Source organism: Erythrolamprus reginae, chromosome Z, assembly GCF_031021105.1.
Source record: "Erythrolamprus reginae isolate rEryReg1 chromosome Z, rEryReg1.hap1, whole genome shotgun sequence".
Lineage (NCBI taxonomy): Eukaryota > Metazoa > Chordata > Lepidosauria > Squamata > Dipsadidae > Erythrolamprus > Erythrolamprus reginae.
Window position 1 is genome coordinate 80,459,430 of NC_091963.1, and position 17,867 is coordinate 80,477,296.

The following is a 17,867-nucleotide window of genomic DNA, read 5'->3' on the forward strand; positions in this document are numbered from 1 at the left end:
CAGGTGAGCTTTGGGGCTTGGTGGGAGGGCAGCGGCAGCGAGAGGGCGGCGCGCAGCGGGAGGGTGATGGCGGCGGCAGTGGCAGCGGGCAGGAGCCATGCCGTGGGGCGGTGGCAGGGTGGTCTCTCTCTCTCCCCCTCTCTTGCTTTCTCTTTCTCTCCCCCCTTTCTCCCTCTCTCTTTCTCCCAGTAGCCGTGGGGCGACGTCAGGGTGATCAGCTGTGAGGCGGAGCTCCGGAACAGAGGAACAGAGGCACCGACGGCGGCGGCTGGAAATGCTGGAATTGCGTGGCTGGCACTTGCCTGCTGGCTGGACCAGGACGGAGGCTCAAGCCCCACGTCCATGCCCAGCGCAACGCCAGAAATGTACGGCGTCTAGCCACCGCCGTCTGTGCCTCCGTTCTGGAGCTCCGCCTCAAGCTGATCACCCTGCCGTCGCCCCACGGCTACTGGGAGAAAGAGAGAGGGGGAGAGGGGGGAGAGAAAGAGAAAGCAAGAGAGGGAGAGAGAGAAAGAGAGAGGAAGAGAGGAGGGGAGAGAGAGAGAGAAAGATATAGCAAGAGAGGGAGAGAGAGAAAGAGAGGGAGAGAGGGGGGGATAGAAAGAGAGAGAAAGAGATAGCAAGAGAGGTAGAGAGAGGAAGAGAGAGGAAGAGGGGGGGATAGAAAGAGAGAGAAAGAGATAGCAAGAGAGGGAGAGAGAGAAGGAGAGAGGGAGAGAGGGGGGGAGAGAAAGAGATAGCAAGAGAGGGAGAGAGAGAGAGGGAGAGAGGGGGAGAGAGAGAAAGAGATAGCAAGAGAGGGAGAGGGAGAAAGAGAGAGGGAGAGAGAGAAAGAGAGAGGGAGAGAGGGGGGAGAGAAAGAAGGAGAGAGAGGGGGGAGAGAAAGAGAGAAAGCAAAAGAGAGAGAGAGAAAGAGAGATAGCAAGAGAGAGGGAGAGAGGGAGGGGAGAGAAAGAGAGAAAGCAAAAGAGAGAGAGAAAGAGAGAGGGAGAGAGAGGGGGAAGAGAGAAAGAGAGAAAGACAGCAAGAGAGAGAAAGCAAGAGAGAGAGAGAAAGAGGGGGGAAGGAAGGTGAGGGAAAGACAGAGAGAGGGAAGGAGGGAGATAGAAGGAGGGCAAAAAAGAGAGGAAGGAAGGGAGAAACAAAGAGAGATGGAGAGAGAGGGGAAAGAAAGAGGAGGGAAGGGAGAGAGAGAGAGAGAGAAAAAGGGAGAGAGAAAAATAGAGCGAAAGGGAGGAAGAGATATATTTTTTGTCCAAACTTTTTTTTACACACACACCCCCGCCCCCCCGCCCCGCTCAATGTTCCCCAGGATTTTGTAAATGTGAATAATGTGCCGCGGCTCAAAAATGGTTGGGAAACACTGAACTAGAGAACTGATCATTCTTTTTCCCTGTGCAAGTAAACTTTTTCAGTGCAAAGAAAAAAAAAGCTTTTCAAAATTTTAGCATGTTATATGTTTAAAACAGTGACCTGACTCATCTATAATACAGCTAATACATATTTATATTCTATATAAATTTTACACTTTCTCCAATTAGGCACAAAGTTGATTTGTCAAACTAAGTAACAAATGGAAGAAAAAAGTGTTTGAAGAAGGAGCTTGAGATATATTAAACCGTTTATTGTAAGCTAGTTTGTTTGGGAAGTTTTCCTCCCATTAGGATTCCAGGGGTTAGAGTTGATGGACCTTTCATCTGCATGCTCGAACCAACCATAGTTGGAAAACTTTGATTCCTTCTAATGACAGTGTTCAACTGAATGCCTTCAATAGCAGTTGTCACATCAGGGCAACCCAAAGGCAAACTCTCGGGCAGCAGTCCTCCAGACTTTTGTGATCCAGAGAAATGAGGTCCTTGTTTATCAGTTAATGTAAGAGTTTGTGTTTCCCCTGGACTTACTACCTTGGCAATTCCAAACCTTTTTACTTTGTTCACTAGGTTAAGGTTGGAGACAGACATATCTGTTTGACTCTCACTATTTCTGATAATTTTTTTGTCTCTTACTTCTTTCAGAATTGAACTAGCTGGTTTGGAAGCCAGGAAGTTATCATAAGGAGGACTGGAACATTTGAACTCAAATGATGGTGGGGAAGGAGAAGGTGTCTGCATAGGTGAGTTTGGAGGAGTGGAAGGAATGACAGCCATTCTTGGATAATATGTGCTCAGAAGAGTGCTCCTGCCCATTCTGTCCCAACTTTGTGAGTTATACACTGCTGCTGATATCCCATGTTCCTTGAGTAGCCACACAAGTCCTAAGGACGTACTCATTGTAGTTGTGGATTCTCGAACATTAGTGAAGGATTCTACCAAACTCAGGTGCCGAGGAGTACATGGAGCGGCCAGCGGAGTGCCTTTCAAATTGCCAACATTGTTGCAAGCTGGAGTAGATGCTGCATTAAAACTAAGGAAAAAGCAAAACTTAAGTTAATGTCTTTGCCAATATTAATATTAACGAACTGCTTAGAAAACCTATTATTAAACAATAACCCTATGACTACAGGCTTTTAAGACCATCTCATATTCTTTAAGCAATAACTCCTCAATAGCTATTTTCATTCACTTTGAATTCAATTAGCTCTGTTATTAGATTCTTTGAACTTCTTTTGGCTAATAGGAAAAGATTGATATGATAAGCATTTATAAGTTACAGCAAAAAATTAAGTTTAAATCATTTTTTGCTTCACAATAATCAGCTAATGGAAGCATCACTTACCAATTGAAATAAAAAGAATGCTTAAAGATTTTTTTTACAAAAGATAAAATCTATTATATCAAAAAGGTCTTCTTAAATAAAAGCTCCACTCAAACAGCTCCACATTCATAATATGATCTAAAAAGTACAATTTAATATTTTGTGCACATGATTGACAAAACAAGTGTAGACAAAATTGCACGTGTTTTATCTTAGTGTGGGTGGTAACGTACTGTATGGAATTGATATCCTCTTTGTAAATAATAATAACCATCCAACTTTGATCTTAATCAACTGAGTTGAAAACCCTTCGACTAGTCTCCAAACTACCCTTCTTGGGTAAGGTTATAGAAAAGGTGGTTGCACTCCAACTCCAGCGGTCCTTGGATGAAGTCGATTATCTTGACTTTTTTCAGTCTGGTTTCAGGACCGGTCACAGCACAGAAACCACTTTGGTCTCACTGCTGGACGATCTCTGGTGGGCCTGGGATAGGGATCATTCCTCTATCCTGGTGCTTCTTGACTTCTCAGTGGCCATCGATACCATTGACAATAGTATCCTTCTGTGAAGGCTTGAGGGGTTAGGAGTGGGAGGCACCGTTTTACAATGCTTCTCCTCGGGGGTGAGCTATTGCCTGGATGGGGAGAACGCAGTGGGATAGCAAAAATGGAGCTCCACCCCAGAGCACCCAATTTGCACTGAAAGATGTTGAAAGAAATGCAGGGCATTCTGCATAACCCACGCCCACAGTGTGGTAGTAAAAATTTTGGTAGCCCTTCACTAATCCTCCTTCTATCCCCCTGATCGCTTGCAGTCGGTGTTAGTGGGGAGTCAGAGGTCCACCCTTGGCCCCTATGTTGTGGGATGCCACAGGGATCTGTCCTCTCCCCCGCTATTCAACATTTACATGAAGCTTCTGGGTGAGATCATCCATCGGCATGGGGTGAGATATCATCCGTACGCTGATGATACCCAGCTATACATCTTCACCCCATGGCAGCTTAGTGAAGAGTAGAAGTAATGTGCCTTGAAGCTGTAAGGGTCTGGATGGGTCCAACAGACTCAAGCTCAACCCAAAAAAGACTGAGTTTCTATGGGCATTTCCTTCTAAGGACCATTCTAACTGTCCGTCCATCATTCTGGGGGTGGGGAACTTTGATCCCCTCAGATAAGGTCCACAATTTGGGTGTCCTCCTGGACCCATGGTTGATCTTGATCACCATCTCTCAGCTGTGGCCAGGGGGACCGTTTCCCAGGTTCGTCTAGTATACCAGTTGCGACCCTTTCTGGATCAGGAGGTGTTACGTACAGTCACTCAAGCTCTCATCACCTCCCATCTTGACTATTGCAACACACTCAACATGGGGCTACCCTTGAAGAGTGTTCAGAGGCTGCAAATAATCCAGAATGCTGCCGTGCAAACTGTCATGGGTGTACCGAAGGTGTACTCCGCGAGCTGCACTGCCTACCAATTAGTCTCTGGTCACAATTCAAGGTATTGGTTATTATCTATAAAGTCCTACATGGCTTAGGGCCAGACTATTTACAGGACTGTCTTCTGCCATATACCTCCCAGACACAAATAAGATCGCACAGGGTTGGCCTTCTCCGGGCACTATTGACTATGCAAAGCAGGTTGGTGAGGCCATGGGGGAGGCCTTCTCTGTGGCTGCCCCGGCTCTGTGGAACCAACTCCCCTCTGATGTTCGTACTGCTCCCACCCTACTGGCCTTCCAACCTGGCTTTGCTGGCAGGCATGGGGGCTATGAATTGTATATCTTCCATGGCCAAATTTTAGTCCTAGAAGTTATTAGTGCTCAATTTTTAAATATATGTTATATAACTTTGAGAATGATTTTCTCTACAAATATAATAAAAAGAATGTTCATGTTCATGTTACAATGATAGTGGAAATGTCTTGTGCTTAGTGGACATTCATCTTAAATCAGAATCAATTTCTTTACTTCTCATTTTTTTTCAAAACAAATTCATGCAGTAAGTCATAAAATGCCAATCAGAAATAAGTTTTATTAAATAATGCAAAACACACAATGCACACTTTAAACTGCATGCAGGGTATCTAGAGATTTGTTTTATTATTCCAATTTAAATAATATCTTTTCTTTTCTTAACACTTCTGATTTATTTTTTTGTTGTCTCAGCTGCAATGTCTACTGTTGTGATTAGTCCTGGCCTGGGCGGTCGATTAGCAAAATGGGGACACCCGGAGTGGCGTTGTCCAACAAGTCTGGCAAAGGGCAGCGGCTAAATGCATCCATGTTAGCCCTGCCAAGCCAGTAAGTCAATATATACAAGTAAACAGCAAGGAACAAAGACCATCTTAGCATTCTAAAAGGGTCTGGGCTTGTTCCCTGCTAGTATTCCTAATAAGGGTTGATGGTCAGTGTTCAGCTCAAATGGTCTTCTGTAAAGATACTTGTGGAAACACTTCACCCTTGCCACTACAGCAAGGGCCTCTCTGTCAATTTGACCATAATTTTTCTCAGCACTTGACAGAGTCCTGGAGCAATGGGGACTTTGTGACTGTTTGGAAGCCTATGGCTCAGGACTCCCCTCATCCGAAAAGATAATGCATCATACAGCAGCACCACTGGCTAGGTCTCATGGAACTACATTAAAAAACTGTCTTTGAAGAGGTGGTTTTTTACTGCCTTAATGCTCTGTTTTGTAATGGAACCCACACCCATGGAGTATTTTTAGACAGCAGCTTGTGGAGGGGTTCTAGAACGGTAGCTTTATTTGGCAGGAAAATGCTGTAGAAATTCAGCAGCCCCAGGAATGCTTGTAGCTTGGCCTTTTTGGTGGGCACAAGAACCTCTCTAGTAGCCCTAAGTTTATCTTTACTGGGATGCAGCTCAGATCCATCTATTCGGTACCCCAAGAAATCTACTTCTGGAACCTCTATCTGGCAGCTGTTTGCCTTAACTCGCAGGCCTGCTGCTCAGAAGCGCATGAGCATTTTCCTTTCAGTTTGTCCCTCAGCTGGCTAATATTCCTTGCTGTTATTAATACATGTCAAAGTATGGAACTACACCAGGTACCTTGTTTAAGATTTGTTCCATTATTCCTTGAAAAATTCCTAGGGCCACACTGACCCCAAATTGAAGCCTATTACATTTGAAAGCCCTGTGGTGAGAAGCTATCATTTGGGCCTCTGCAGTCTTGCAATCAACAGAAAGCTGCTGGTACGCTTTCATGAGGTTTAACTTTGATTCAGGAAAGGAAGATCAAAGGGGGAGATAGCAAAGTGACAGTACCCTGTTAGTTGGCTCTCACTAGGGTAGCAACTGGGGTGACAGCTCCTCAGGCAGTCTGGGAGCAGGCTTTGTGCAGGAAGGGCAGCAGTGGTGGGAAGGGCTCACTTCAGGCAGCAACTGTGGCAGTTTCTCAGTAATCTAAATATTTAAATGTACATGTATTTTACTGCTGCTGAAGGGAAGGCTCACTACCACAGCAACAAAGACAGCATTCTCCAATGCACTGCTGCGGAGAGTCCAACATGGGTGATACTTCAGCCTGATTGGTTAGGGACTGAGTTAGAATAGAATATTAATTAGCTCCACCCTGTAGCCACCCCCTATAGCTTAGTCTTAAAAACTCAGTTGTAGTGTAGGGACTAGAGTTTTCTTTCTCCTTGCAGGTTATGTGGAATAATAAATAATAAATGTTAATAAATATTAATAACAATTTCTTCTCTCTCTCTTTATTTTAAATTTGTCTGATTGCTTATGATTTGTTTTTACATGTTGTGAGCCGCCCCGCTCAGTGGTTGCCCCTCTATTCCCCAGGAACTCAAATGGGATCAGTAACATCAGCCCATACTACAGATCTATCTCCAGATAGACATTCTTATGGCTTCCAACCAACTGACATTTCTCAGAAACCGGAAGCCATATTGCCTCAGACCCAGCCTTGGTCCCAACAGCCTCAGTCTGCATATGGACCACAGCTGCCATCAGCAACTTTCACCCCCAGAGCAGCGGGGCTTCGAGCCAATGAGACCTGGCAAACTATGCCTCCTGCACTACAAGAAATGTTAACTAATGCATATATACAAGGTCTGTCCATTGGCTCCCAGCAGAAGACTGGATCACAGGCCAGACCACCCAGAAGGGACTTATGGTCGGTGCCACCTTCCTCTTATTCCTTCCCACATGAATCCAAGATGGATGAAGGGGAGATGGATACAGACCATGAATGCGAGTTGTCTGAGGATGAGGGTCCTCCACCAGAACAACCCAGAACAACTTTCTCGTTCCCTGTGGCTGCAACAGCGGCGATTTCCCTTCCAGTAGCAAGAGCGCCGGGAACGTCACATGATGAAGGGAAGCTGCTGGAGTCAAAGCAGCTTCCCTTCATTACATGACGTTCCCGGCGCTCTTGCTACTGGAAGGGAAATCGCCGCTGTTGCAGCCACAGGGAACGAAAGTTTTGGAAGCTGCTTACAGGTAATAAAAGGAAGCAATGAGGAAAGGAGCCCCCAGAAGCTGCCAAGATTGCAGCAGCCCCCACCCTTCCTGCAGCTTGGAGCTCTTAGAGAGCTCCTCAGGCCCCTGAAGCTGCCGGGATGGCAGCTTCTGGGGGCTCCTTTCCTCATTGCTTCCTTTGGCTCCAGCAGCTTCCCTTCATCACGTGACGTTCCCGGCGCTCTTGCTACTGGAAGGGAAATCGCCGCTGTTGCAGCCGCAGGGAAGGAGAAAGTTTTTGAAGCTGCTTACAGGTAATAAAAGGAAGCAATGAGGAAAAGAGCCCCCCAAAGCTGCCGGGATTGCAGCAGCCCCCACCTTTCCTGCCGCTTGGAGTAGCGAATTTATTTATCCCATTGGAAATAAAGAAAATAGATTTAATTGGTTCCCAGCGAGTTAACAGGAGCTGGGAACCAATTAAATCCATTTCCATTATTTCCTATGGGATAAATAAATTCGGTACTCGACCAAATCGGTTCTTGACCACACTTCTGGAACGAATTGTGGTCGAGTACCGAGGTACCACTGTATTTCATTCATTCAGATCTAGGATATGTTATTTGAGTGTTCCCTTTATTTTTTTGAGCAGTATATTTAAATGTGCATGCACTTTACTGCTGGCTGGTGGCAGGGTGGGTAGCACAGCAACAGAGACAGAAGCTTCTCAGTAATTATTTAAAGGTGCATGTATTTTACTGCTGGCTAGGGGTGGGCTGGCTAGCACAACAACAGAGACGGAAGCTTCTCAGCAATTATTTAAAGATGCATATATTTTACTGCTGGCTAGGGGTGGGCTGGCTAGCACAGCAACAGAGACGGAGGTTTTTCAGTAATCTAAATATTTACCAAGTGCATCTGTTTTACTGCTGAGGGGAGGGCTCACTGATAAGGTAACAGGAAAAAATGCCGATAAAAGCCGGCTGACAAAGTCCTCTCTCTCCGCCCACTCTACTGAGTCAGCCATCCCACTTTCCTTCCCTCCTCCACCCACACACCCCAAGAGACAGAAGCCGCTTCCTTCTTTGCCAATTTACTGATCACCCTAGGAGTCCTGGACGGCTTGAGATATGGGAGCAGCAGGGGGGAGGGGCAGCAGTCGGTATTGGCTGAGGCTGCTGGACGTGAACAGGCGAGTTGCTCTGTTCCACCCAGATGCTGCTGGAGCTGCTCACAAGTGGTGACTTTGATGTATAAGACGCACCCAGTTTTTGATGCACTTTTTGGAAATAAAAAGGTGAGTCTTATACACTAAAAAATACGGTAAACGATTTCCTGGCTGAATTGAGAAAAGCCACAGCGCATTGATGAAGCATTACTTTTCCAGCTCATCAGAGGGGTGTGAGGCATGGGATGGGATTACAGAAAAGAGCCTAAGGGAGATGCTATAACCCAAAAGATAGCAGTAGAAGGAAGCCAGAGCAGCTGAAACATCTAACAAGGTTCCTAAAGCATTATACCGGAAAGGGGCCCTTTTTGGAAAGGGTGGTGCCAAGGTGTATGAGATCCAGAGTGGTGAAAGTAAAATTGTTGTAGAACCAAGTGACCACAAAGAAGATGAGGAAAAAGTGTTACAGACGGACTGGAAAAGAGAGGTGTGAAAAACGGCCAGGAGTTTGTGGCTGTTGTGAGGGACACCACTCCCAGAAAACTGCAAATTTTGTGATTCTGTGTGCCACAGGTGCAGAAAATATGGCCATATCATGAGGGTCTGCAGAGCACCATGCTGGGCATCCAGGGGTCCTGATTGAAACTACTACTCAGGCAAGCCAAGAGGAGATGCAGCTATACGCATCATTGCCTCAGTGGAAGGGTCCCTCTGTGAAATGCAAATTGACAGTGTCCTCAGTAACAATAGTTTCCTGGGAAACTGCAAAACAAGCCATGCCGAACCTAAATCCAACACATTTAAGAGCTCAGCCCATAAGATTCTCAGACTGCCAAGGAAACCGAATTCCGGTGATAGGCGTCAAAAGAGTGATAATCAAATACAGGGACCAAGAAGCTAACAATTGCCAGAGATCACATTCTTAGTCTGCTGGGTCATGATTGGTTCAGAACACTAAGGATGAAGGTCATCAGAGATGAGAAAACAATAAACATGACAACTGTGGATGGCTATGATGACCTGCTGCAGGAATTCCAGGACGTGTTTGACCCAATGCTGGGCACCCCTATTTCCTTTAGTTTAGATCCTCAAGTGAAGCCAATAAGATTATACCCTTGTAGAGTTCCCTTTGTGCTTAAGCCACTGATCAACAAAGAGCTAGATAGACTAATAGGACAGATAATCTTAGAACTGGTTGATCATGCAAAATGGAAAACTCCCATAGTTAAGGGCAGATGTAAGCGAAGTTGGCTCTTCTGTGACATGTCGACTTCAACTCCCAGAATTTCTGAGCTAGCATGATTGGTTCAGGAATTCTGGGAGTTGAAGTCCACAAATCATAGAAGAGCCAACTTTGACTACCCTTAGTCAAGGGAGATGGGTCTTTGCGTATATTTGCTGGCTATAAATGCACATTGAACAAGGCGTTACAGCAGAGCACATACCTAGTGCCAGTAGTCCAAGACCTCATACACACCCTGTGATAATCTTTATGGCTCTTTGTAAATAGAGCACAGTGGCCACAGTTAGAGGAGGACTAGCTTAGAATGGGAGTTGAAATACTCAAGTCTTAAAGTTGAATGTATGAACATGGTTTCAGCTAAAGTGTTTATAAAGGAAACATTAGAATAAAATAGGATATAATTCTTTATTGGCCAAGTGTGATGTTATTAGACCATTTGGCTCAGAATACTTTCCCCCCCTTGTTTTCTCCTCCAAAATCTAGGTGCTTCTTATATTCCAGTGTGTCTTATACACTGAAAAATACGGTATGTTTTCGCCATCCTGTTGCAGATGTTCACTGAACTTGTACTGGCTTGCAAATTTTGGCGTTTCCAAATCATAGTGCCTCTTGAACACCTCTTGTAATTTCGTCCAAGTGACTATTTCCATTGTTTCGGGCTCTGTTACAGCAACAGCCCTATTGAAAACCTTCAGTCCACAATGGCTAAGGAAGATGTCTCTTTTCTGGTTATCAGTAAGATCTTTCATATTATTTGCCCCCAGGAAACAACAGCATTTTGCCATATATTAGTTCTAGATCTCGTTGTTTACATCAAATGGGGTCGGCAAATGGTAAAGTGACATGGTAATGACTCGTTTCCTTTGTTCAGCCTTTGAATTTGGTGCCTTGTGGTTCACCGCTTCCATTCCAGCTTTTGTTCAAAATTCCCTTCAGCATCCCATCCTCATTGCCAGATGTTAAATTCATCTACTGAAAAGGCAGGAGACCATTTAGCGACTTCAGCTCTTTATTGGTCATAGCGAGCAAACATCAGCAACATCCTGCTATAGGCAGGGATTTAAATAGGGAGACCTTTAACTCAGGAGCCAATCAGATTTTATCTGCTTGAATTCCAGCTTCTCGGGACATAACATTGTGCATAATCATTTTTAAATCACTAAATGATTTGCTTCAATTGTAATGATTTTTGGCAGTAAGGATCCTCCTAATTCATAATAGTTATGTATAAAAGTTGAGTTGCCATATTTAAGTGCAAAATTATCACCTTTACCAGTTACCTTCATGAGGGCAGAAGAAAACTTCTAACATGGCAACACAATATACCTATTAACAGAATTCTTTGCTCTGCTAGCATCTATAATCTAGGAATCTATATTCTGAGTTAATCTAGAGTATCCAAAGAAGTCAGCTTCCATTTAAAAAGCAGTTCTGTGCATTCCAATTAAAAACTAAAATTTAAAAATAGCAAATATTTCAACCTGTAACATAGGCTGAGATATGTACAGGCAACTGTCTGTATTTTGGACTAAACCATACATTTATAATTTGCTGGAGGGACATTAATGTTAAGCCCAATCATTATGGTTTAGATTTATATATATATTAAATCATAATGGCTTAAGCTACATACAAATAGTCCTAGATTTACAACCATTCATTTAATGATCTTTGAAGTTACAGTGGCACTGAAAGTAATTTATTACCATTTTTCACATTTACAATCATTGCAGCATTCTCTCAATCATGTAATCAATATTCGGACATTTAGCAACTAGCATTTATTTATGATGATTGCAGTGTCCTAGGTCATACGATCACTTCTGATGAGCTTTTGACAAGCAAAGTCAATGAAGAAGTCAAATTCATTTAACAACCATAAGACTATTCCTTTAACAGCCATGGCAAGTTATCTAACTGTGCAAAGAAAATGGTAAAATGGGGCAGAATGGAATGGAATGGAAATTTTAGGAATGGAAATTTTGGACTCAATTTTAGTTCTAAGTGAAGGACAACCTGTAATATGGTATTAAAAAATCCTGGCTTAATATTGTACATGAGTATCAAACCAATTTTGTTATAGAATACACTATCTATAAAAATAAAACTCATAGATGCTGGTCTTATTAATATTTCTACTCTTGGAATGACAGTACAGTATTTATAGAAGGATGCCGCTGTAGCACTGATATGGAATGATTTTGTGTTTCATCGCTGACATAGCTATGTCAGTGTGGAGGGAGGGTTCAATTTATCTGTAATCTGTAATGATTTATCTGAGAAAGTTTTCAAAAAACTGGCATTAGTGCTCATAAGCATGGTGAATTGGTTTTGAGAGTCAGAGAGTATGCAGAACTTGAGTGACAAACAAAGCCATCACATTTTATTATCTGCCAAACTGCACATTTCCCTCTGTTTAATTCTTGGCAGATAATTCCAATTGTAGTTGTAAATACAATCAAGCCTCATGGCTGAGATTTCTGAAAGGATGCTTCATTCATTTGGTTCTCCTGTGAGAGCAGTTGTAAATGATTCACTGCACCACTGTGCAACATTTGGAGAAAAGTGGAAAAGGGAAGCAATTTTCTTTATACCAGACACTCCTGAAATAGAAAAGTGTGGTTGTTTTGTTATGCTGTCAAAAATCAGACTATGCTAAGTCATAATAAATGATACACCATTGTGAAATGTGGTTAGATATGATGATTTATGAAACGGTGGCATAAAATAAAATAAATTTAAAGATCTTTGATTGCATGGGTATATATATCTGAGATCATGAATATTATGCAGCTGTACATGCTTGTTTGAATTTGTTGCAGGAATACTGTAACTGCCACCTAGTTTTCATCTTGCCTTTAGCTTTTATTGTTCCTGAAGCAGACCTTTGTATACAAACTGACCCCCTCACAACTACTAGCAAGTCCTGGTAGAAATAAAGAGCTTTTATTTTTGGTGACCACACTGAGTATGTGAGCATTCAAAAATCATACGCCTGAGCAACTATTGAAATACTACTGAGTCTAGACACTAAAAAATTCCAACTTGGTAGACTGTACAATGAATCTTTAAATTAACAGAAGCTCCTGCTAAGAAATTCTTGCCATCACTTTACTCTTTGGATAATAGTACATTTATAAGTCAGCTAATAGGTTTTCATACCTACAAAACAAAGGAAAAAAGTCATGTTAATTAATTTTCAAGTTTATAGTTGAAAGATCTCCTTAAACTGCAAGAGAAAGCGCAGAAAAATCCAGATTTTTGCTGTTTTTACTCAATTTGATGAAATTGCTTGCATATTATTTCAAGGAGAAATTAACTATGGAAATTTTTTTAGAGATGTAGTGTTCTTACATGCATTTAAAGCTTAATTCCTGACTTTAAACACCTAATGAACTAATTTCTCCCATAGGATTGATGACTTTTTAAGATTGAGGAAGTAAGAGTAATCTAAAAGTGATGGAAATATGCAATGTAAAACAAGACCAACAGTAATATTTTTCACTGTCTTCAACAATAAAACCAAAAATATCAAGAGAGGTTCAACATAAATTTTCAAATGATGTCATGTTGCTAAGTGATGCAGTAATAAAGTGCAACTTCACAAGACTGCATTGCAACAGTAATCCCAATAACTTCCATTACCATCATTAAGTAAATTCCACTCTTGTAGAAATGCAAATTAAGTAGAGGGAAATAGCCATGTGTCCTGGCATCTGATGTGAATAGAAAGGGTGTAGATCAAGGATTTAAGCTTTAGTTTCTCTGGGTATAAGAAGTCCCCAATTTACCACAGTTCATTTTTTAATTTTTTAAAACTTTTGTTAAAAAAAGAATAATTTTATATACAAATATATGTTACAAACAAGAATGTTATACACACAACTTTAAAAACAAGAGAGATGACCATGCTCTCTCTTTACTCGGGTGTTTTAACTTATGCATTTCCAAATTGTTTGCAGATTTTCATATTGATAGCATATATACTTTTTCAATTTAACTCTATTGCTTGCAATAATAATAATAGTAAGTGGTATTAGTAATAAAGACTTAATTTTTGATAACAAATAAGCACCATTCTAAATCAAGTTAATGTAGCTTACTTATCATTGAAAGGCTATCGTTTAATTCCAAATTTCCTATGTATATTCTAGCATATCTAAATATGTTTTTTCCCTCCTCAATGTGATGTATTTAAGTTATTTATTTTCCTTTTTAATCATTTTTTTGGTCGTTGTTTCACTGTTTATTGTTTATTTTTTTGCAGCCAGTTGTACCATTTGTCCCATATTTTATAAAAGGCCGAATCTTCTTTCTCTTTTATACGCATAGTTAATCTATTCATTTCTGCCAATTCCAATATTTTATTTTTGATGTGTATATTGGTGGGCACGGTGTCTTTCTTCCAGCTTTGGCTGTAACAAATTCTTGCTGCTGTAATCAGATGTATAATCAAATATGTATTATCTTTGTTTAATTTGGGGTCGATCATACCTAATAAAAATATTTCTGGTTTCAATTTGAGGTCAATTAGTGTAATTCCAATTCCAAATGTTTTTCCAATAGGTCCTGGCCTCCGCACATGTCCACCACATGTGGAAGTATGTTTCTAGCTCCCTTTTACATTTCCAGCATTTAGGAGATATCCTTGGGTAAATTTTTATTAATCTTACAGGAGCGAGATGCCAACGATAAAATATTTTATACAGACTTTCTTTATAAGATGAAGATATTGTTAATTTAAGGTTATAGTTCCATAGATTTTCCCAATCGTCCAAGTCAATTGAATGACCTATATTTTGGGCCCAAATAATCATTACTTCCTTTACCCTTTCTTCTTCCATTTTATTTTTAAGCATACAATTATACAGATGCAAAATAGTTTTTTCCTCCGGGCCTATTAAAATTTTATCTATTTCTTGATAATTCAACTGGAAATCAAATTTTACCAAGTCTGCTTTATATTTATTCTGCAATTGAAAATATGGCCACCAGTCAATACTTAATCCCTATTCTGCTAGATCTTCCCTTGATTTAAGTTCATTTTGTTCATTTAGTATTTTTTTATAAGTAATTCTATTATTTAAGCAGGTTGGGATGAATTACTGCTTCCAGGGGTGATAACCATTTAGGAATCTGAATATAATTTTTTTTCCTAACTTCCAACCAGTTTTTAATTAAGATTCCCCTAATATAATGGTTTCTAAAGTATGCCACCCCTCACCGAGTCTGCGGAGAGGAGCGGCATACAAATCCAATAAATAATAATAATAATAATAATAATAATAATAATAATAATAATAATAATTTGAGTATTTTATCTTCATCACTCTATAGATATTTATGCCACCCATATTGTAAATCAAATCCTTCGATAGTTAACAATCTTTTATTTGATAACGACACCCATTCTTTTAACCAAGTAATAATTGCTGCTTGTTAATATAATTTCCAATCAGGTAGACCCATATCTCCCTGGCATTTTGCATCTTGCATAAGTGTATACTTGATTCTGAATTTTTTCCCTTTCCAAATAAATTTTCTAATTATTTTGTCTAGTTCTTTATAAAATTTTTGTTCCATCTTAAGTGGGTCAGTTTGAAATAAATATAGCAGTTTTGGAAGTATATTCATTTTAATTGCTGAAATTCTACCTAATAAAGAAATTTGTAGTTTGATCCAGTTTGTAAGTTCTTTTTGTACATCTTTTAGTAATTTCCAATGATTATCCTTCTTTATTTAAACATATTTTGTGGACAACCAAATTCCCAAATACAGTGATACCTCGTCTTACGAACTTAATTGGTTCCGGGAGGAGGTTCGTAAGGCAAAAAGTTCATAAGACGAAACAATGTTTCCATATGAAACGATGTAAAACTGATTAATGTGTGCAAGCAAAAAAAAATTGCAAAAACGTTGCTCCGCTGGGCGCCGCCGACTGGCTGTCACCTTTTGAAACTTCTGGGTTCGGCATTCGGTAGAATGCCAAGAAGCCCCCCAGCTGTTTCGGAAGGTGACAGCCGGGCGGCAGCACTTCTCGGCAATGCTTCTTGGTGGCCACCCGAACCCGAACGCCGAACCCAAACTTTTGCCAATATGTCAATATGCTATCCATTTATTATTATTATTCACTGTTAAACGTGTTTATTGCCAAGTTTCAGCCATTGCTCTTACTATCAGCTCTCATAATGTGACCTACACTTTTCAGAAAGATTCCAGAAACCTCAAAATAAAGTTTATTTTACTCATTTAGTCTCTCTCTCTCTCTCTCTCTCTCTGTGTTTGTGTGTACATATGCCTATTTTTATTATGTGTCTTGTGCCTGAACTGTGGCCTAAGCCATTTCATAACATAAATCATCTCAAGTATTTGTCAAGTGACCTATAATCAACTTTTCAAGGTCTCACAAATAATAACTACACAAACATTGACATTAAGATGATACCCATGGAAGGAGAATTAATTTGAGATTCATAAACTTTCTGCTTCAGAGTATTTACTAAAATTTTAATTGTACTTTTAATCATAGTGTGTACAAGCTGTACTTTTAATCATAGTGTGTGCACATTTTTCCCAATTGAATTTTGCCCTAATACACCAGTATTTCTTGCAATCCTTCCCATAATAACAAAACTCCTCTAAGGTAATTTAAAATCTAAAGTATTTGGTGCTAGATTAATCCTCACCTTTCCAAAATGTCAAATGCATCGATACTGCTTTATAAAGACTCTTGTTGCAAGTATTCCTAATCTGGTTCATTATGGATAATCCTCAATTTAAAGCTGTTTGTTCAACCACTTGCCAATGAATTATGGCTACTAACAAAATGGTACCAACTTCTGGAACAGGGCAATGCCATGTATGAGTCGGAGAGATGCTGCAGTGAGTGCTTGGATAAGGCTACTCAGAGCTTTCTCCACTTCTGAGGCACTCCATGCTCTGCTTAGTGATCACAATGGGAAGAAGAGGGATTATGGCAGAGATCCCAAACACCTTGCTTAATAACCATTAAGATTTACAACTGTACTGGGCATGCTCCGTTACAGTTGTAGGCCAAGCAATACTTGTAAAAAGCAGTGGAAATACTACATATTCTCTTGATTGATAACAGTCCTTTTACTAATATGCAATACCTAGTTAGAAGGAGGAGGAGGAATTCAAGGAAGAAGAAATAGCCAGAACATTTTCTAAAAAGAAAAGAAAACGCAGACCTCCCTTTCAATGTACTCTCTAATTTTTTTCCAGTGTGGGCGAAAAAGTATAGTGTCTGAGCGACAGTCCCTTTGGGACTGGGCAGCATAGAAGAATAAACAAACAAGCAAACAAACAAACAAACAAACACTTAAATAGTTGAGCTAGTTTCAAACTAGATTTTGATTTTCTTTCTCTCTTCCTTACTCCCATTCTTTTTCTTTCTCTTTTCCTTCCTCTCTTTTTTCTATCTGTTTCTCTCTCTTCCTCTCTTCCTCTCTCTCTCCTTCCCTCTCATTCTTTCCCTCTTGGCTTCTGGGCAGGTTTGAAAAACTCTGAATTGATGATGATTTTTAAGTGAGTGATTGCTCACTGCTCAGCTTAGAGGGAACTATGCTCCCTTTGCATCTTCAATTATTGTTAGGTTATATAAAATCAGCACTATGAAATTTTTAAAAACTGTTAGGTCATTTCATGTTAATGTTAGAATGGAACGGGAGAGAATGAGATTGATAAGAAGTCTTCAAGTTAGTTGATGCCACGAACACTAGCATTCTTTTTATGAGACTCCGCCAGCATAGAGGTTGCTGACTGTGCTGCTCACCCCCTGTCATGCTGATCATATTGTGTGCCCTACATCTCCTCTCAGCATAAGGTGACATAAAGCTGTTTCATCATCTTCCTCACATGACCTGTGAAGAAGCATCATTCATAGTTTAAAAAGATTCTCTTCTCCAGCAGCTGCATGAAAATATTGTGTTTCTGAATTAATAATACAGAAATAATTATAACAATAGGATGACCATCAACTATAAACCTATTCAAGTATAAAAAGGAATTAAAATTAGTAATACGTCTCCAGTTAATAGAGAATATTACATGAAAAATGCTTTGGTATTAATAAACAGGACAAAAGTAAAAAACTCAAAGTTGCACTCCTATGTATCCTTCCAGCATTCCATTTGTATCCTCGCAACACTGAGATTTTGCTGTTTAGGTTCAGCAAAACTGGCTGAATTTGGGAGACAGTTGCTTAAGGATATAATGGGAGTACATTGTTGCAAACAGTTGCAGAGTCATCTTATAGAAGAGACCAATATCATAAAAAAATAATAAATAAAATAAAAACAAAACATTTATGCTCCC

General features: G+C 40.4%; 1 protein-coding gene across 11 annotated transcripts in view; it reads right to left on the reverse strand.

Moving 5' to 3' along the window:
• Window positions 1–1,442: 1,442 nt before the first annotated feature.
• The window catches only part of TRAK1 (trafficking kinesin protein 1), a 709,911-nt gene continuing 693,486 nt past the window's right edge, over window positions 1,443–17,867 (reverse strand). For 7 of the 11 annotated variants that reach the window (XM_070727389.1, XM_070727391.1, XM_070727388.1 and 4 more), the window contains one exon: window positions 1,443–2,403. In XM_070727389.1, the coding sequence (XP_070583490.1) occupies window positions 1,623–2,403 (781 nt within the window). In that variant the 3' untranslated portion in view covers window positions 1,443–1,622. The other 4 variants (XR_011556832.1, XM_070727395.1, XM_070727396.1 and 1 more) reach the window with 3 other exon arrangements.